Consider the following 18,610-nt stretch of genomic DNA (forward strand, 5'->3'; position numbering starts at 1 on the left):
GCTAAAAAAAGTCCAGTGCTGGTTCTGGATAATACAGGGGGACCCTACTCATTTTTTCCCCCTGTGTTTCCAGAACAAGGACCAGATCAGATCCCAGTGCTGGTTGCGCAAAGTACGGGGGACCCCTACATCGTTTGTCCCCCACAGTTTGGCAACCAGGGCTGGTTCTGACTAGCCCGGTGCATGTTGTGCTTAACTACAGGGGACCCCTATGTTGTCTGTCCCCAGTATTTAAGCACAACGAGGACTTGCCGTGAAAAGCCCAGGGCTGGTTGTTCTTTGGGGGGGCACCTTTTTTGTTTCACACTTTCAATTTCTAACATAGATGCATAGATGGATCTCACTGATGCGCCCGTGCATCTGTCACTTATTGATTTTTTCTCAGGTGCATGCCCAGTACTGGTAAGCCCTCTGTTGCCAGCTGATGCCCCTGTGCACTGTCCCACTGCTGCCACTGCTCTTAACCCCTGCTGCTGCTACCCTGCATGCCTACAGCCCGCCCCTGCAGCTGTCTCACTCTGCACCTCTTAAACCACCTCCTGTGTGCCGGCCCCTCTTCCACCTGCTCTAGTGTACCATTTTTTTGCCCTTTTTCCCTACAGGTGCCCCAGTTTGCTCCTCCAAACTCTGATTGAGTTAATACATTTTAAAAAAGCAATGGAATTCCATAGACGATAAACCTTATGGTTTCACATGTCCCATTAAGGCTTCTTAGACATGATCTGAAATTTCACAAAGCCTATTGAATTTCTGCCACTCAAATGTAAAAAAAACAATGAAATTTATCATTAAGGCTGACGCTTTAATGGACATGTTCTTTGCGTAATAGAGATATGGTATGCCATGACACCATGTGGTTAACTGCAGATTCAGCACTCTCACAGAATGAGATTGCTGTCCCTCACAAGACCATCGCGACCATCGGGCTTGAGACGAGACCCTGCGGTAGGGTCTCGGTGACCGCAAGCCCTGGAGTGATTTTGGCTCTATCTAGTGATGTCAGTGGGGCCGGACCCAGACGGTAGGTGTACAAATGGGAATGCCTCCGCCTGGCAGCCACGTCCCTGGCATGCCCACCAAAGGGAGCGTGCTGTCAATCAATATCAACAGCACGCCCCCTTTGGTGCGAGACCTGGAGTGACGGCTTCCCCGTCGCTTCCCCGGGTCTCGCGCATGTGCGCGACGGAGCTCCCTCCGTCGTGCGCATGCGCACTAGGGCACCATCGACCCACTTGCAAGCGCTCAGCGCTCGCGACAGGGTCTGAATCAGGCCCTCAATACATTCATCTCACTCATTATACACATTCAGCTTCCTAATTGCTAAAAGTATCAAAATCTGTCTATGCATGTACACTAACTTCACCTCCATGCTGCTGTAACTACCCCAATCCGTACAGCTGTGTGTTCTCCCAACTGTACTAGTCTGCATGCCCTCATCCACACCAATATATCTTTCCCCATGTGCACAGCCCTGTCTTCCTGCATCCGTGCCACTGTGTTTCCTTCCATCTGCACCACTGCCTTGCCCCCAGCCATGTCACTCTGTCTTCCCCTCATCTCTGCCACTCTTTCTTCTTCCATCTGCACCACTCTGTCCCCCCAACCGTGCCAATCTGTCTTTCCCTTCCCATCCACACCACTCTGTCTTCCCACCCATCCTCACCAATCTGTCTTCCCAAGTCCTATTGTTGTGTGTTCTCCCATTGTGATAGTCTGTATTCCTCATCCACACCAATCTGTCTTTACCCATCTGCGCTGCTCTATCTTCCCACATCCATGCCACTCTGTCTTCCCCATTCATGTTGCTCTGTTCCCCCAAACCATGCCACTCTGTCTCTCCCCCATGTGCAGCACTGTTTTCAACCCATCTTCATCACTTTGGCTCACCCCCATCTGTACTGCTTAATCTTCCGCTCTCCACGCCTTTTGGTCTGCCCCATCCACACCGCTCTGTCTTCTCCCTCATCCATCATACTCTTGACCCATCTGTGCAGCTCTATGTTCTGCTGAGACCTCAGTTGCATAGACTACATGTGTGTATTCCAATGAGCACACAATTCAGTGAATTAGCAACTCCACTATTTCGTGAGTGACAGCAATCTCACTCTGTGAGAGTGCTGAATCTACAGTTAACCACATGGTGTCATGGTATACCATAACTGTATTACGCAAGGAACACGTCCATTAAGGCGTCAGTCTTAATGATCATAATTTCATTGCTTTTTTACATTTGAGTGGCAGAAAATCAATAGATTTTGTGAAATCTCAGATCATGTCTAAGAAGCCTTAATGGGACATGTGAAACCGTAAGGTTTTTTGTCTATGGAATATATAATTACAGTGCATCCGCAAAAGTATTCACAATGCTTCACTTTTTCCACATTTTGTTATGTTACAGCCTTATTCCAAAATTGAATAAATTCATTTTTGTCCTCAAAATTCTACACACAATACCCCATAATGACACGTTGTCATTATGGGGTATTGTGAGTAGAATTTTGAACAAAAGTGAATTTATTCCATTAAGGAATAAGGCTGTAACATCACAAAATGTGGAAAAAGTGAAGCGTTGTGAATACTTTCTGGATGCACTGTATATACATGCACACATTGTAAAGTATTTTTTTTTTAACTATATAAAACATTTTACTACATTACTTGGCTATCTTCACAGTCCTGCAAAAAGAGCAGCCAGCAGCAGGGGGAGGTCTCACTGCTGGCTAGAAGGGGGAGACTACAGGGGGCGGCGGGGATGCTGCAGTGCCAACAGCCCAGGGTGGATTAGGTAGAAATTTAAAATACATTTGCACAAAAAAATTTAATTTGACTAAATATGTACAACTTTCATTGCATTTTTATTTTACCAAATGTATATGAGGGCACCTGCATAATACCTGGATGAAAGACTGGGACATGAGTGGTTAAGCTTCTACACACAAATGTTTTAAAATAACGCTAAGTGTATACAATGGCAAGCTTTCACAACACATTTTAAATACGTTCAGAACGATTAAGGAACACGTCTCAATGAGCCCCTGTACTCAGAGTCGCAATGTAAGCTCTCACGAGCAGGGCCATCTACCCTCTTGTGCTTCTCCTTACTATAGTGTCATTTACTTCTTACTCACCACTAGGGCACCTAACACTTGGTTGCTTATGCTCTGTTGCTTATCTGGGTGATATGGTCGCTAATGTAGCAATATATATTATCCATGTCCTGTATTGTATTGTTCTGTAAGTCACTTGTATACAATTTGTTTTTGTACTTTGTAAGGCGCTGCGGAACACTTGTGGCGCCATATAAATAAATGATAATAATAATAATAATAATAATAACAGGGGCACACAATCTAAAGAATTACTTAGACCTCCTGTCACAATACATTCAGGGAGGAAAAGGTGTGACAGTGCAAACTAATAGGAAGCAAGGGTGCAGAAACGCCTAATAGAGTACTTAGCTATCAGTGCAGGGTGGGGAAGATAAGAGACTTGCACTTGCACTGTATCTCCCAAAAATCTTAATCAGCATATCTGAAACGTACTGTCAAGCACATGTTTTGCACTTAGCAGGTACTAAATAAGCATTCCCATAGAACTTAGGAGCTCATTCAGACCCGCTTGCTAGATGCGTTCTTTTGCTCCCAACGTATGCAAATTTGGCAGACGATCACACGGCAAGGCATAAGCACGCCCACTATGTTTTGGTCACTGTGTGTATGCAGACGCCCACCAGCCTGTCTTAAGACACCCACTAATGCAAGACATCTCCAGGAAGTGTATGTAAGCATCGGTGCAATAGGTACCATCGGAAGCGAACCCAGCACTTGAGGCTGACTATACCCTATTTCAAGCACTGCGATCACTTGAGTGTAAAAAACAGCCAGGTGACGTGTACAATGACGCTTTCCTTTTATTATGCACACCTTTGAAACGGCGTTGAGACGCTCAGGCACGTCTGCGTTCGCAAGCCCACTCCATGGTTTCTAGTGGCCTGCACCTGTTACCACCCACAAACGGCTTCTCCTGTCACTCAATCTGCTGGGCTGTCTATGCTCGGCGAGCGAATGTTTAGTGATCCTTCGCACTGGTTCACGCACGTGCACTGCGATGCGTACGCATGCGCAGAATGCAAACATCTGCCAGCTACGAGCGAACGCTTCTTAGCGTCCGGATCTTAATCAGCTCCTTAATTCCCTTAGAATTTTATTGTATTTTTTTTATCATATGTTTAGTGCTTATAAAAAGCCAATTATCTGACAGTGTGTGAACAGGTTGATTTGGCTTACATAATTTGTCATGGTATCAGCATCATAGCATGTTTACTATGCTTTGAAACACATGTTAAAATAATGTATGTATGTATTCCTGTATTGAAAGTGTAATCTGACTAAGTACTGTTACTGATCCAATTCAGTGCAGGATAATGTGATCTTTTAACTCCATGAAAAATGCTGCACATTTTCGTAAGCAAATTCCAGTTATCATGTCTGATGTTTCACCCAGCTGGAATTACCTGCTCACTCGCTACGTCACAAGAGCGGGGTTTAGAAAATAAAGTGTGAAATGTAAAGGTTTGCATGCACGTCAGCCAGAGGCGTCACTAGGGTTGGTGTCACCCAGTGCAATATCTCATGGTGACACCCCCCCCTCCCTCTCCACCAAAAAAAAAAAAATCAGGACAAAGGTGCGCAGCTCCACTCTCTCTCCCCCCTTACCAGTCATGCAGTCCAGTACTCACACCGCAGTGCTACACCCAGAATGCCGGCGGGCATGAGCAGAGAGAGGGACTCACGAGATGATGACATATCATCTCACGGGACCTGTAGCTCCGCATCGGCGAGATACAGTGGGCACTAACTATGATAGACACATAACACAACAGTACCAGTCCAGACCGAACATTAGGCTGCCCCGGAGAGCAGGGCCATTTCAACGGGCTGGAGCTCCCAGTGCGAACCTATAAAATATGCTCGCCCCCCACAAAAAAGCTTAATATAGTAAAAGTGGTCTCACAATAAGAGACGTGTTAAAAGACTACCTTATGAATAAATTACGTTAACATAACCATAGGATTAGGGACAGCAAAACCTGTTAAAATTTCCATGGTACACCATCAGTCATTCCCCCCCCACAGGGAAAAAAACACTTTGCTCCCCAATAGAAAAAATAACAATGCTCCCCATAGAGATAAATAACATTGGTCCCCCACAGAAAATAGCACACGTCCCGGCCAACCAGCCACCCCTTTTATGTCCCCAGCCAGCCTGCTCCCCCCTTCTGTGTCCCCAGCCAGCCTTCTCCCCTTTCTTGTCCCCAGCCAGCCCTCCTTCTGTGTCCCCAGACCGCCAGCCCCCCTTCTGTGCCTCCAGACAGCCAGGCCCCCTTCTGTGCACCCAGATAGCTACCCTCCCTTCTGTGTCCACAGCCAGCTAGCCCCTTCTGTGACCTCAGGCAGCCGGCCCCCTTTTGTGTTTCCAGACAGACTGTCCCCCCTTCTGTGCTTTCAGACAGCCTACCTGTCCCCAGCAAGCTACCCCCTCTTCTGTCCCCAGCCAGTCAGCCCCACTTCTGTCCCCAGCCAGCCACCCCCACTTCTGTCTCCAGCCAGCCACTCCCTCTTCTGTCTCCAGCCAGCCACCCCCACTTCTGTCCCCAGCCAGCCACCCCCACTTCTGCCCCTAGCCAGCCACTCCCTCTTCTATCTCCAGCCAGCCACTCCCTCTTCTGTCTCCAGCCAGCCACTCCCTCTTCTGTCTCCAGCCAGCCACTCCCTCTTCTGTCTCCAGACAGCCACTCCCTCTTCTGTCCCCAGCCAGCCACCCCCACTTCTGTCCCCAGCCAGCCACTCCCTCTTCTGTCCCCAGCCAGCCACCCCCACTGCCCACTGTTGTCCCCAGCCAGCCACTTCCTCTTCTGTCCCCAGCCAGCAACCCCCACTGCCCACTGTTGTCCCCAGCCAGCCACTTCCTCTTCTGTCCCCAGCCAGTCACCCCCACTGCCCACTGTTGTCCCCAGCCAGCCACCCCCATTGCGCACTGTTGTACCCAGCCAGCCACCCCCACTTCTGTCCCCAGCCAGCGACCCCCACTGTGCACTGTTGTCCCCAGCCAGCCACCCCCACTTCTGTCCCCAGCCAGAGACCTCCACTGCCCACTGTTGTCCCCAGCCAGCCACTCCCTCTTCTGTCCCCAGCCAGCCACCCCCACTGCCCACTGTTGTCCCCAGCCAGCCACTTCCTCTTCTGTCCCCAGCCAGCCACCCCCACTGCCCACTGTTGTCCCCAGCCAGCCACTTCCTCTTCTGTCCCCAGCCAACCATCCCCTCTTCTGTCCCCAGCCAGTGACCCCCACTGTACACTGTTGTCCCCAGCCAGCCACCCCCACTTCTGTCCCCAGAAGGCTTCCCTTACCTTGACGGCTCCTCTCTTGCAGCAGCAGCGGTGGCGGGCGAGCAGCGGGCTCCACTCCTCTAGCAGCAGCGGGCGGGATGGGAGGCTCTTCTCCTCCAGCAGCGGCAGGCAGACGGGCTCCTCTCATCCAGCAGCGGAGGCGTAGGTTGATGCCATGATGTCATGGGCCGCGTGCCTTCACGGCGGCCGGGATGTGCAGCGGCCGTGGAAGGTGGGAAATGGGCAGGCAGCGGGCGGATCCCCTTCCAGAGACCATGAAGTGGCTAGCTACTGGTGTGCTCCACCCCCTCTCTGAGGTTCTGCGGTAAGTGTAACGGTGGAGGAGTGTGCGGTCTTTGGTGTCACCCCCTTGGAGGGTGACACCCAGTGCGGCCCGCACCCCCCACACCTCCCTTGTGACGCCACTGATGTCAGCACCTATTACCTCAACTATTCAGGAATTATCGTAGAACTACTTGTTTCAGCATGCCCATCCACAAAAGCAGAAAATTAAATAATTAAAAAAAGATTAGTTAACTAAAACACTGTCTAAACTCTAAACCCTCTTTAACTGTTTGCAGTCTAGTGCAGACATGTACCATTGACAGAAACAGAATGTGATAGAAACAAATGAACTGATTGCTCCATCTACTGTGCCCATTGCAGTGCCTAGATTTATTTGTTGTTCCCTTTTTTTCTTTTAAATAAAATAATTTGTTTTTGCTGTTCTTTTTAAAAAAAATGTAGTTTTTTATGTGCATTTAAAATGCAATGTGGAATGATATACACATTTTAAAATAGTAGAAATATATATAAGAAAGGAAATGAAAAGTAATTTGCCTTACTTTTAGCTTTTTAAATTACAGCTTTATTTATTCTAACATCTTCTGAACAGCGGACAACATATACTTTAGATGGCAGACATATTTTTTAATATACTCTTTTTAAAGAGCATTTCTACTATAATTATAATCCCCTTATATGATTTTAGTAATTGTCAATTCCTTGGGTACTCCATAATTTCTTTTATAGAGCAGGTCCATCTTAGCTATAGGTAAGATGTTTCGATCGCCTAAATAGGTGCTTGGATCTTTCCGAAGCAGGAAAAAATCTGTCCAATAATTCAGCTACTCATTGGAGTATCTACCATAATATACTATTTTGGACAATAAAAAATTGGCCATCCTCTGTAACAGTTTTAATACATCAGCACCTATCTGCTGTTGATTTATATGGTACCTTTCAAAATGTTACTTTTGGCAATAATGTGTGTGCGAGTATACATATGTTTGAAAGTCTCACAGAGCACATTTAAATGCATAGTGTGTTTAAGAGAGTCTGGTAGGGTGAGGAAGAGAGGTTCATTAAATGCGAAGTTGCACAGGATTATTGATGCAGCCGTGTGGAAAGGTTCTGAGAGGAGTACATTAAAAGGTCATTGGAGCATTGCAGGGGCTGACTGGGGAGGTAAGAAATACTAGTGTGACCGCTAGCTTGTTTTAGTGGGGCGCAGCGCCCCTGCCCGATTTTAAAAGGACAAAATACACCCTGCCCTTTTAGCGGTGCCCCACTAAAACAGCATGCCCTGAGCCTTCCCCATTCATGGGTCGCATGTCCTGTGGGTGGCAAAAGTTGCATTGACCAAACACCGCCAGGTGAATAAATGCCATGCGCACGGCATCTATTCACCATGAGGGGAGAGCTTGGGGGAAGTCCAGCACCTCCATAAGTGCTGAGCACACCCCCTAGTGTGACATGCCCCCTCCCAGCCAAACACGTCCCCTTTTCAGAAGCGTGTGCTCCTTAGGTGTGCGCATAGACTCCCTGCTGGCATCCCTAGCCCTGCCCGCACTCTAGCGGGAACACTAACATACTATACAGGTGGAACAGGAGTTACTGTATGCTGGGTACACACTTGAGTGACCAATCACCCGCTAGAGATATTTGTCAAGACATCACAACTGGGCGGACCAGGGGCGTATCCATAAAGGGTGCAGGGTGTGTGGGGAACACGGGCCCCAGAGTGCCCCTGGGTGCACACCCTGCACCCATAATATTACTTAACTCTCCGGAGTCCCACGTCGGCGCTGGCATCCGGCGCTGTAAAACGACTGGAAAATGGCCACGGCGGCCATTTTCCCGTCATTTGCGCATGTGCAGTACAGGGAAAATGGACGTCGTGTCCATTTTCCCGATGATCTGTGCATACACTATAGACTCTGGGCACACTCTAGTGCCCAGAGTCTATAACTCCGGCGCTGGCCGTGCACAGCTCAGTGCACTGCCGGCTGCCGGGCGGAGAGGAGGGGGCCCGTGTCAGAGACTGTACACGGGCCCCCTCCTCACTAGAAACGCCCCTGGGGCAGACAAATATGTCTGCCCAGATGTGATGTCAGTGTGGCAGTCAGTGGGTCACCCTTATATACAGCCAGGAGTACTGGTATATCTGGATGATATATTGGCATGGACTGTGCTGCAGGGTGACCTGATATGTCTATGAACTACATAGTTCACAGATAATATCAGGTGTACATACACGCCAATGCACTAGCGATATATCGTTTGTCATCCAACAAGTGTATATCCAGCTTTATGCAGAGACTTGTAAAAGTAACACATACAGTAAAAGTAACTAAGGGCCTGATGCAGACTTGGGAATAGAGTGAGATATCTCTCTTAACTGATCATCTTGGTGAAACCATGCTGCACTGCAGGTGGGGCAGATTTAAAATGTGCAGAGAGATTTAGATTTGGGAGGAGAGTTTCCAAACTGACATCTAAATTGTAGAGTAACAATAAAGCTGTGCAGTGTTTGTGGGCTACATGCAAAAGTAGCCAGTACTTACCCCACATGTAAAAAAATGTATGTAATTACACCCCTTGCATTGCAATATGGTTTGTTCAGGTTCACAGGTGAGATAGATATCTCACTCTATTCCCATGTCTGAATCAGTCCCTAAGTTCACATTTTAGTAGTTAAGTAATGTGTTCTACAGTGATTCTGATTTAAAGTATCAGAGTAAACTCATATTTTCTCTCTGTACTGTTCCTGCCTTTCTCCCAAACAGAGACAAACATGGTCAGATCCTCTTTCTTTTGTCTCTAAGGATTACTAGTAAAGGGACAGTAGCTGGCTTAACCTATAAATTAAGCTGTAATATTGTTATGTATTTTTTCTCATTAAATACGCAATATACACTATACACAAGTGCCTCCATGTGACACCACATCATAAAAGCTTTGCTCTTCTCTAGATTTGATGAGAGTGAGGACCTATCTTAAATTGGTCTCAAGAGGATTTTTCCTGCCCGGTGTGTTATTGTATCCTCTTTATTATCTCCTGACCCCTTTCATCTCCCACCAAAAACAAATTTTTTAAGACCCACTTTGTCGCTTGTGTAGACCCTTGGTATCGGTTATGTGCTGCCACCCTTCCTTGCAGAGGAGTGTTTTATTTAGTAATTAACAGTGTATAGGGAAGAGGAGCTGTCATGTTGGTTCTTAAGCTGGAGGATGTGATGAAAGATGATATCAGCGATCCCATCCTTTTCACTTGTTTAGGATTGTCAGGATGAGAAATGTCAGCATTATGAAAGCTCAGCTCTGCTCTTGATATGATAAAACCTTTCAAAACCCAGCTCCTACCTATCCTCGTTCTCTTTCTCCTTTCAGCCTCCCTCCCCCCTCTTTATTTTCCCTTTCTCTCTGCACCAGATTTTTTTTTTTTTTATTTATCTTGTTTTATTAGATGGCAGAAATATAATTCTTTTCTTTCTTCCTATTATAAGCCACCATTTTTGTTTTATTATATGTTTCACAACCCTAATGCTCCGCTGAAAATTACCTTGTTAAATGACAGTGTTTCAAAGCCATGAATCCTTTCCACCATCCCCTCCGAGGTTTGAAACAGTCAACAGACTGTAAAGAATAAATAATAAAAAAGTATTGATTATTTTGATGACTGTGAGATTCAATTAAGTATTAATTTTGCCCTCCAGTGGACCTATCAAGGTATTCAAACGGTAGGATTCGACTCAGCTAAATGCATGCTGAGTGCTCTAGCCTTAAATAGGGAGAAAATGTGTTTACCTACAGTATTCCAAGAGGAGTGCACTGATGCACAGACTCCAATATTTAAGTGCTGTGCAAATTAAGCCTTGGTGACAGTGACATTGTTTGCAGCAATATGAGTATTGACTAAAGAAGTGCATTTGATGACAGCTTAAACTATTTGTATTGATTAACATTTTCATAGATTATCATGTGTCATATCAAATTCAGTTTTCAGTCATGAATACATTAAAGAAGCCACAGGCACACATCGACCAATGTGATGATGGGGCATTAGGAGCTTCCTAGCCCACCTCCAAGCACGCTGGTCACCTGTTCTCTGCATAAGAGTCATTTAGGCATGAACTTAGCAATAAATAGCTGCCAGATAACACCACAGGGTCATTTGTACCCTCTGCTCTATTCAGCTATTATTATTATTTTTTTTTATTATTATTGTAGGTATCTTAAGATTTGGCACAAAAACAATATGACTTTACACAGGGAATAATAATAATAATAATAATAATAAAAAAAAACAACAGAAAACAGTTTTGTGGAGGAGTTTATGACCCCACAAATGGCCTCTGATTGAGATGAGCAAAACAGATCCAATCGCGAGGAAGTACATTTCATTCTTGTATTTTGGGGCCTTACTGCCACGACTATAAGAACAATTGCAATTATTTTGTAAGTATCATCGCTAATGTAATTTTATTTGTCTGATTTTACTTTTTTTTTCTTTTCACAAATTCATTTCAAGGTTTCTAAGTTTCTAATATACAGAATTTATAATCTGACTGTGCTGTGCGTCTTTGTTTTTTGTCATAAAGTTTTTGTAGTTGTTTTGGTGCTGGAGGAAACTGCATTATGTGTAAATTGGGAACTCTTTTATTGTCCGGGTATAAAAATGACTAGTATGATCTTGCAGATGAACTTCCAAGACTGTGAAGGTTTGTTTTTACTTGCTGTTGTTGGTTATTTGTTTGTGCATGCTTTATAAGTGACTGATGTATGCTGATTTACCACTGGTTTGGCAATAGCAGCAAGTTGTGATGTTTATTGTGTAGCTGGTAAATGTTGTAGAAGATAATCAGATTTTTAAATTTAATATCAGTCTGTGGTTCCTCTTCAAATGTTTGTGTATTGTGGAGGTGCAAACGCTGTCATTCTAAAATCTGTATGCTGCACAATACTCAGCTGACCCTTTCAATAGTAAGCTGACCCCTTCAATAAGCTGCTGTCCGTATCAATAGGATACGCTGCTTCTGAATAGGCTGCTGTCCCTTTCAGCACTAAATGGCTTAAGTCTACAATTATTCATATTTGTCACACAAAAAACCAAAACATTCAGTATATCACTACTGTAAATGTGTATGTATATATATTTTTTTCTAAAATGTAATTTGAATAATAATTAGTTTTTGTGCACATTTTAAACTGCAGCTAAAATGTGTGTTTGACAATATTAGTACCAAATCAGTTGATGTAACAATTATGTATTTAGGAGGTATTTGCATAATGTTGAGGCAGTGCCAGGGGGGGGGGGTGGTCGGTGACAATGACTGACAGAGGCAGATAGATTTCAATGTGTGTAATTACTCAGCGATGCAATAAGTGAGGGGATCCATTCTTACTGCCAGGGTGCCTTATTGCAGTACAATGAAGTAAGGAATCAGCCTAGTAAATCATACATTTACAAAGATAATTGTAAGCATGCTTTCAGAGAAGTTCGCTCTCCCGAAAGCATTCTGAATCTTTCACATGATAGTTGAGCTTTAATAGGGTGGGGTGTAATGGAAAACTCATTGGATCTGTAATAGCTCTTCACTTGACTGCAGCCAGCAATAACAACAGGAGCAGCTGGAGAGATAAGAGAGACGAGTGTGTGTGTGTGTGTGTGTGTGTATGTGTGTGTGTGTAAGGGAGAGACAGCGAGGGGGAAGGTGTTGGTAAGAGTGTACCAACACCATAGCGTCCACTTTAGTTCTTTATTTCCCTCACTCTTTATTTCCCCCCCATCACTAGGATCCAATGATAGCCGGAAAAGTCAGTAAGCCTCTGCTGCTGCTGCGGAGTGAGATGAATGCAGAGTCGAGAGGTGAGGACAAGGCAGCTACTTCAGACAGTGAGCTGAACGAGCCCCTGCTTGCTCCTCTGGAATCAAATGATGGTGAAGACACTCCCAGCAAGCTCTTCGGTAAGTCTGTCTAGGTATTTAATTTCACTTCTGCCATGCTGTCCAAGACACTAGTGTCCCCATTTTATTATTATGCAGTGTTTCTTTGTCTATACTCTAAATTGTTCTACTTAAACATCAAAAATGAGTATATAATACCCAAGCCTTAGTATCGTGCTCATATTTGAAGAAAACCCTATCTCTTATTAACCCACTGAGGACTAGAGTGGCCTGTAAAGCTTAATGCTGCAGACCCCTCCATAAATGATTGGTTGAAAGAAAGGTGGATTTTACGAACCAAGTCATTTCTGTTTCTTTTACCTTGTTTATGGATTTTTTTTAATTCTGTGAGTCATCGTTTTATTTTTGATTGTTTTTGGTTAGTATTTTGCTGAGACTATTTTGATTTTATGTGTTGCTACAATTGTGCAGTTTTAATGGCATGTAAAACATAGTCAATTGAAAATGCAAAACAAATCTGCCACTGATACCAAATGTAAATGATAATGGGAACAGTGCTTAAAGCCCCCAATATAAGATTTTCCTGTAAGTAAGCATGTATTGCTGCTACCGCAGGAAGCATAGGAGAGCAACGTGCTGTGTATTCCACTTTTTCACAGGCATTTTTCATTCAAATGGATAGCAGAGTGGATGTCCACTCCAGCACCTGTGATCTCCAATTACAAAGAGGAGCAGAGGCTAGGGTAAATGATATTGCTCCCACAAGATATATCAGGCTTCAAGGTCTCATTTTCGGGATAAGATGAGGTAATCAAGAAGCTTTTTCTGTTCATTTATTTCTGCTTCTAGGATTTTTTTTTAAGTAAAAGCAGCTATTCAGATAATATTTTTGCAGTAATCTTTATGGCTGCTAGATTAATAATCAAAATTAAATGGGAACTCTTTATGTCATTATTATTTAAAAAAAATCTAAACATGCTACAACTCGAAAAATTTAGTTGATGTAGATTTTTTTTTAGGTTTTATTCATAAAATAATACTGATGTTATCAATACAAAAAGTTGCTGCTGAGCATAGTAAGTTTATTAACATATTTCTGCCTTAAAGTCTTAAAATATTTTCATGGATAAAGCTTATATTGTATGTTGTGTCATAGTATATGTATGACTGTATGTATGTATGTTTGTTGCTTTTTATGGCTGCCAAGTGTGTGCACTACATAAAAAAAAACACATATAGTATATGTTATTGCATATTGTAATACACAGTTTTTACTTAACTTTTTTTTAGATTTTCTTTAAAATGTATTCAACATGTTCAAATTCCAAGTATTTGTTTTAATAAAAATTATACTTATTTATTAGCTTTATTACTCCATGTCATGAAATAATTAAACTTGTGACGCCAGGTTGACATTTCTGAAATGAGTCTTACATTTTGTATTTAATGTTAGACCATCTTTGTAGAACAGTTCATATCAAATATTTTCTGTATTTGTTCATACATGTGTGCTTTTATGGTATGTTTGTATATTACATATTTCTAAATAAACGGTAACATATTAAGCCATTTACCTCTTCACATGAAGAACTTTTTTCAACATCCGATTTCTCAAAAAGAAATTGACACTTACTACTGTCCTGAAGTTATTCATGTAGAATGTATTTACTGCATAGTCAAGAACAAACCTCTTATCAAAATATTTACATGTTAGTGGAAAGCAGATGGCCTCCTTGAGATCAATGGGTGTTTAATATATATTTTTACTCTCTTAAAGTAAGTAAAGAAACTTAAGTAAAGGCATGGCTAGCCTGTACATTTTAGACAATGCAACTTTGTAGTTTGCGTGTTGATAATCAAAATAGTATTTTATTGCAGAATTGCAAAATGATATTGGTACTCATTCAGGATAAGCATTTATTGTAGATTAACATATTACATATATTACATGGATTTAAAAAGCAGTGTATAAATATCCAAAATTGTAAATTTACTAAAGCATTGAATGTTTCCCAATATATTATTACTTGTAATCTGAAAAGAGTGGTTGTGTTATTGAATGTGCAAAATACAATGTACATGATTTGTACAGTAAAATAAAATATGTTTCAGACAAGAGCATTTAAATTAGCTTCATTAAGATATAAATGAATACTAGCAGTCAGGAAACAGTTTAGAGGTGTCTAAATGGTGTTCCCTCTTTTCGCTTCGTAAAGTATAACTTAACATTATTTGCTAATAGATACCGGCCCAGAAATGTAATATTAATGAATGGTATAGTGGAGGTGGTCTGCCCCCAAAAAACGTAACTAATAAATGGGAAGTATTAAAATGTTTTAAAAATATTAGATTTCTAGCATGTTATATTGGCCATGCGCTGTGTTTGTAAACAATGTGCTCACTTGACTTGAACAATAATGGATGCTGATTACACACATTTGAGAGTTGAGCACGAAATTGAACTAGATACAGTTTTGCATCCATATCTATTACTGTCTTATGATTAGAGAGTTTCCCTGGTCATAACTCCTTTGTAAGAATGAGCCCTGCTCATCCAGATAACTATGGGATACTCATACAAACATAATGTCCTGGTGACCTGGCTGGATCTATGTATTATTTAATTTATTTGGCACTGTGTGTGTTTTTATACAAATGGCACTGTGTGTGTATACAGTGTGTGTATATATATATATATATATATATATATATAGCTCAGCCTTTGTAAAAAAATATTAAGATAAATTAGAAAACAGTTGTGTTATATTGCAGAAACTACACTGTGAGCTCTTGTCTCCTCATGAACTATTCTAGGCTACATTTTATGCAAACATTTTGTTAAATATTTTTGGATAATGTGCCAATACTCTTCCGGCCTTGCCAAGTGAGATGAAGTGGTATTAAGCGTAAGCTTTTCGTAGGGAACTGGTGAGAGTAATGAGACAGTTAAAAATTGCACCTGTTAGAAATAATCCCCAGATTCTCAATGCAGCTCCAAAATGTGGCTTTCTCATACTCATACATGATTTTAACTCTTTAATCTCCATTTCACTGAGCATCAGTGCCTTTTTTTCTACAAAACATTTAGCCCTTTCAAATATATGTTTAATTTTAGCCCCTAATGCGTTTTCCAACTTTGGGGTAAAAATTAGCAGACTATGTAAACTTTTCAGTAACTTTCTTTTGTAATTATCTGTATTGTCATAGTGAACTTGGGATGCAAATTACTTGTATGATGTGGTTCCCATATCTACACGTGTCTCCAAAGACAGACATGTCTTCCACCACAGGACACGTGTAAAATAATGTACATTGCCTAGGTGGGTAGTGCGTGAATAAAAAAAAAAAGGAGCCAGGTAACCTCAAAAGGCATTCCTTGCAAAAATACCTAAAAATATGTTTTGTCACAATGAACTTAGAGTAGAAATGAATATCTACAGAATACTGTATCTGAAAGTGTAGTCCACAGAGAAAAAAATGAAAAAATGGTTTGAAATGCAGTTTTAATTTACAGCATAGTGCAAAACTTTTTGAGAAAGTGCATTTTATGGCAATTATTGAATTAAAAAATATTCTTGTCTTTAGTAGAAATATGCTCTCGTTAGAAGGTTTTACACCATACAGGTGAAGTACAATTTATAACAGTCAATGAAGTGCCAAGACAATGTTTGGTCTAATTATATCACACATATGTCCTAAGTTATTTACAGCTTAACATGAACATAAGTCATTGTCTCACAAGACATCTCTTCAGCAGTAACTATGGTGCACTGTATCTGGACAGTCATTATACAGTATGTAAATATCTCTTATCTGTTTGTCTTCTATGACAGAAATATGTGTCTATTGATGATTTACTATGTTAAATCATGTGTTTATTGCATTGGTGTCTGTTTGCCTGTGTGTGGTTCTTTTTATTATCTAGATGCCATGTACTGTAGGACCTTCTTTACATTATCAATCAGAATATAATACTGTAGACCAAAGTATATGCTCTGATATCTAGGCTTAGAGAAAGGTTAGTATATATTTTATACACTTGCAAAATATTGTTTTCAACAAGGTAATGTGCTGGTTTTGTTATGTACAAAGTGTTCACAACATCTATTTGAAGCTGCTAATGGCACATTTTGACATAATAATACATAAACTGCACCTGCAAATATTCTGTGCACAGCATGACACCAGGACTTGCTGGGAAAACACACAGGTTTAGAGGAAACCCTTGTTACAGGTAGACACATATGTTCTGAAAGACTATACATGCACAATACTTATATTACAATCACACACCGCACAATAAAAGTAGAGGTGTTGACTTAAATAAGTGTAAATGATATTATTTGTAGAGTAATACTATGTATATTTAAAAGATTTAAATTAGTGTTACATACATGTTGTAAAATGATCATCTCTGCTTATAGTTTTAACGCTTGTTCACGTTTATCTACGGGTACCCTCATGGTGCTAAGAGGATACTGAACTGAACCATATGCATTCTGCTTGCAATATTGTCTCCTTGCAATCTGAGTGAAGCCTAAACTAAACTTGCCATACAAAGTACTAAATGAAAGGGCTAAAAGTTTGCTGATATCCTTAATGAAACAAATGTGGAAATATTCAGGCAGCATGAGGTGTTACAGTGATGTCTAGTTAATAAGGTAGATATTACCTTAAATGATGCTTCAGTGATTATCAATATACTGTACAAACTAGAAAACTATTGAGTGACTAGGTGAAGAAACTTCACGCTTTGTACAATGTTATTTGTGACCCATCAATGCAAATATTAAAGTTCCAAGAACGTCCTGCTTTTCGTGGCAGTTGGCCAAAGCAAGAACGCTAAAGATTGTGCCATTCTATATGTGCATCATTCTGGGGTCTATGTACTAAGCCTTGGAGAGAGATAAACTGGACAGAGATAAAGTAACAACCAATCAGCTCCTAACTGTCACTTTACAGGCTGTTTTTGAAAAATGACAGTTAGGAGCTGATTGGTTGGTACTTTATGTCCGTCACTTTATCACTCTCCAAGGCTTAGTACATAGACCCCAATGTATTTAACAGATGATACCAGTTAAAATACAATCCGTTTTATATAGAAAAAATAATGTTCAAAAACATACATTTTACAGTTTTATAAGTTAATTAGATCTAAACATATTTCAGAAGAAAAATGTTGATGATTTTTTTGCCTAGCTGTTTAAGAAAAATGCAAACCGATCATCCCCCTGATTACTGGATGACCACATCTGTGGCTATATTACTGTCAGATGAATTTATAAACTTGACAATGTGGCCACTGGCCTAATTAATATTTTTTCCTGACTTTTCAAATCCAATTTAATCATCTTATGTTTTTATGGCATTAATATATGGTGCAAGCCGAAAGTGTTTTATGTGCTTAAAGGTGCACGTACATGACAGATATGGTGAAGCATGTAAGACCAAATTGGATGGATCCAGTAGTTCTGTGCTTACTGCTTAGGTTCAATATTCAGAGTGACAATGTAGTACAAAGTACAGTCAGATAAGGACACACACTGTCAGAGCTTGGTCATTGACCAACTAAATTATTACAGCAATGGGAATAAATCCTGATTAGAAGTTTTATGGTCATATTAACACCACATGCAAAGATTTGCAGTCAAATTGGTATAAAACAAATCAATTGGCCTTTACAATTGCTATTTATAAGGGTAGTTTTTAATAAATTGCTTTTTATAAGGGTAGATTTTTATAAAATGCTTTTTATAAGGGTAGCTTTAAACACACCCTGGTCCCAAATACGACCAATTCCAAAGGAGGGAGCCGAGGGTAGACATAGTTGGCATCTTATTGCTTCTAACAAACCAGTAGTTTTAATCCACTGACAACACAATGCCAGAGAAAGCATGCAGGAGTGAGGGGAACAGTGTCGGTTACACAGAATACGTAGCGGAAACCAGCAGATATACTGAATGACAGACTCCGTTTAAGTAACATTTTGAGAATGTCTTTTGTTTTCTTCCAAAATGTTATTGAAGCAGCAA

The 18,610-nt window shown here is 41.5% G+C and overlaps 1 protein-coding gene across 3 annotated transcripts in view; it reads left to right on the forward strand.

Moving 5' to 3' along the window:
• The window catches only part of POU6F2 (POU class 6 homeobox 2), a 750,988-nt gene that overhangs the window by 205,782 nt on the left and 526,596 nt on the right, over positions 1-18,610 (forward strand). For 2 of the 3 annotated variants that reach the window (XM_088478147.1, XM_088478148.1), the window contains exon 2: positions 12,467-12,638. In XM_088478147.1, coding sequence (XP_088334273.1) covers positions 12,467-12,638 — 172 coding nt within the window. Of the gene's footprint in view, positions 1-12,466; positions 12,639-18,610 lie in introns of those variants that run through there. The other variant, XM_088478149.1, reaches the window with a different exon arrangement.

Source organism: Taudactylus pleione, unplaced genomic scaffold, assembly GCF_031769625.1.
Source record: "Taudactylus pleione unplaced genomic scaffold, aTauple2 ptg000208l, whole genome shotgun sequence".
In the NCBI taxonomy this organism is placed as follows: Eukaryota; Metazoa; Chordata; class Amphibia; order Anura; family Myobatrachidae; genus Taudactylus; species Taudactylus pleione.